General features: G+C 20.7%; 1 protein-coding gene across 1 annotated transcript in view; it reads left to right on the top strand.

Annotated features, from left to right (window-relative positions):
• The window catches only part of LOC117167471, an 84,839-nt gene extending 84,018 nt beyond the window's left edge, over positions 1-821 (top strand). The window contains exon 6 of the mRNA XM_033352438.1: positions 306-821. Coding sequence (XP_033208329.1) covers positions 306-623 — 318 coding nt within the window. The 3' untranslated portion in view covers positions 624-821. The remainder of the gene's footprint in view (positions 1-305) is intronic.
• Positions 822-3,516: the final 2,695 nt, after the last annotated feature.

The raw sequence follows: 3,516 nt of genomic DNA, 5'->3' as shown, positions 1-3,516 counted from the left end.
GAGACCGATATTTTATGTATAAAAAAAGTTCGAACGTTCAAAAAATGTTGAGGTTCAGAAAAAAGATGAAATAATTTTCAATGAAGTTTCTACCAAAATGCAATACCTAAACGTACTTTATTGCACTCTAATATATTTCCCGAAGTTTCAGCTCGATATTTTACTTACAAAAAAAGTTCTTAGGTTCAAAAAAACATTTAGCGAACTGAAAAACTGTGGTCGGTAATATAGGTATTTAGCTGTGTCACATGCCCTTAAACTATTTTTTTTAAATTTATTAAACAAAATAATTTTTTCTTTTGCAGAGTATGTGGGCTTCCGACTCGAGTATAACTGTAGCAATGGCGAGGCTACAAATGAATGATGTCCATCATCGTCTGTGCAATCAGAAGAGCAATAACCACATTAATAACAACCACAACAATCACCTCCTTCACCACTACAGTTACAACAACAACAACAATGTAAAATCTGGTCAAAATCATCTTACAACTACGATGAGTCATCAAGCGCGTATTGTTATGCCGCAACAACAATTGCCGAAAAGTATGCCATCGACGCCTTTGTCGTCAAAACATCCCACGATGACATACGCCGAATACGAAAATTATCTTTTCATCTAATTCACCTCTATTTCTAACTCATTATTATTCGCCTAACCGGGTCTTCACTGAGAAAAATATTTATTTGGTTCAAGCAGAGAAAGTTTGAATGCAGTTTGTTTAAATTAAACAAAACGTATATTTTTATTTAAAAAATTTTTCTGGATTTAAGAAAAAAACGGCTCATTTGAAATAAAATTTGTTTCATTTCAAATAAAATTTGATTTGATTAAAATAAAATATTTCTGGATGGAAATATCAGTTGATTTTATTCGAATAAAATTTTACTTAATTCAAATAAGATTGAATTGAATTTCATTACAATCTTTACTTTATTTTATTTGAATAACATTTGACCAAATTCAAATAAAATTCGATTAAAATCAAATATTAATTGAAGTAAATTTTGATTTAATTTAATTTCAGTCACTTTTTATTCAATTCAAATAAAATTTTGTTTATTTCGAAAAATATTGACTTAATTCACATGACATTGGATTAAATTCAATTCAAATTTGATTTGATTTGAATAAAATATGACCTTATTCGTATAAAATTTGCTCTAAAAATTTGAATATAGTCAAATAACACTTCATTTAATTTGAATGAAATTTGATTTAATACAAAGAATAATTAATTAAGTTAAAAATTTTTTATTTAATATGAATAACACTTGATTCAATTTGAATTAGCATTTCGTTTAATTCAAAAAATTTTGGATTCAACTCGAACAATATATATTATTTTATTTAAAGAATATTTTATTTATTTCGAAAAACATTTAATTTGTTTAAAATATAATCTTTTTGAATGGAAATATCATTTAATGTTATTCGAATAATATTTGATTTAATTTAAATAATATAGAATTCAATTCAATTAATATTTTTACTTTATGTTATTTGAATATGATTTGAAGTAATTCGAAAAAAATTATATTAGAATAAAATTCAATTCAAATAAAATTATATTAAGTTCAAATAACATTCGATTTAATTCGAATAACATTTAATTTAATTCAAATCACTTTTTATTTTATTAGAGTAGCATTTGATTTATTTAAATACATATTTGATTCAGTTCGAACAATATATATTTTTTTACCCAAATAACATTTTATTTATTTCTAAATTCATTTGATTTGATTCAAATAACATTGATTTCAATTTAATTAACATTTGATTTGATTAAAATATAATCTAATTCGAATAAACCTTTATTGAAATACTATTTAAGTTTAATAATTATTTGTCTATGTTTAAATAACATTTGATTTAATTGAAATACAATTTTTTATTCATATAACTTTTGAATCGATTCAAATAACATTTGATTTTATTAGAATAACATTTTATTTAAATCAGACAGTATTTGATTGAATTGAGTTAAAATAAAATCTAATTTAATTAGAAAAACATTTGATTTGTTTCAAATAAAATTCGAACAAGTTCCATTAACATTTGATTTAAGTATCATTTGAATTAATAACATTTTAATCCATTAAAATAATATTTTATTTTCTTTAAATAATGTTTGACTTGATTCAAATAATATTCGATTTAATTTGCGTTAAATTTGATTTAATTAAAATAATATTCAATTTGATTCAATTCAAATTTTAATTTGTTTCGAATAACATTTGATTTTGTTCCAATACAATTTGAAAAATCCAAAAGGAATTTTATTTAATTCGAATAATATTTGAGTAGATTCAAATAAAATTTAAAATTTCAATTTGATTTAATTCGAGAAAAATTTGATTTGATTCGAATAACATTTCATTTTAATCAAATAACATTTGAAGAAATTCAAAAAGCATTTAATTTAATTCGAATAATATTCGACTTGATTCAAATCTAATTTTAAATTAAAATTTTATTTAATTTGAGTAAAATTTGATCAAGTTTAAATAACATTTTATTTTATTAATAGAACATTTGACTTAATTCGAATAAAATTTGATTTAATTCAAACAACATTTCAATGGTTTCGATATCATTTGATTTGATTCAAATAACGTTTGACTTGATTCAAATAATATTTGATTAAATTTGCGTAAAACTTGATGGGATGAAAATAGTATTTGACTTGATTCAATTAAACTCTTGATTTAATTTTAGAAAAATTTTATTTGATTCAAATAGCTTTTGATTATATTTCTGAAAAATTTGATTTAAATTGAAGAACATTGGATTTTATTTCAAAAAAATTTGAATAAATTCAAAAAGCATTAAATTAATTCGAATAATATTTGACTTGATTCAAGTATGATTGAAAATACAAATTTTCTCTAATTCGAGTAAACTTTGATTTAACTCGAATATAATTTCATTTCAATCAAATAACATTTGAATAAATGCAAAAAGCATTTAATTTAATTTGAATAATATTTTGTTTAATTCAAATAGCATTTTGTTTTATTCGAATAACATTTGATTTAATTCAGATACATTTTTTTCTAATTAGAGTAAAATTTGATTTTATTATAATAACATTTGATTTGATTTAAATAGCATTTAATTGAATTCGAATAACATTTTATTTAGTTTGAAATAACAATTGATTTAATACAAGTAAAACTTGATTTAATTCAAATAACACTTAATTTAATTCAAATAACATGTAATTTAATTCGTATAATGTTTGACTTGATTCAAATATAATTCGATCAAGTTCAAATAACATTTGATTCAAGTCGAATAACATTTAATTTAATTCAAACAACATTTAATTTTATTAAAAAACAATTATATTGATTCGAATATCATTTGATAATAAATAAAATAAATTTTTTGTTTAATTTAAATACAAATTTTTTTAAATCAAATTATCTGTATTCAAACTATTTTTTTTTTTTTTTAGTCCAACCCAGTAAAAGTGTTTCTTCTTTAAAGAAGATATTCATTCATGAAGA

The sequence above is a fragment of the Belonocnema kinseyi genome, chromosome 2 (assembly GCF_010883055.1).
Source record: "Belonocnema kinseyi isolate 2016_QV_RU_SX_M_011 chromosome 2, B_treatae_v1, whole genome shotgun sequence".
NCBI classification, from domain to species: domain Eukaryota; kingdom Metazoa; phylum Arthropoda; class Insecta; order Hymenoptera; family Cynipidae; genus Belonocnema; species Belonocnema kinseyi.
This window is presented reverse-complemented; position numbering and strand designations above follow the sequence as displayed.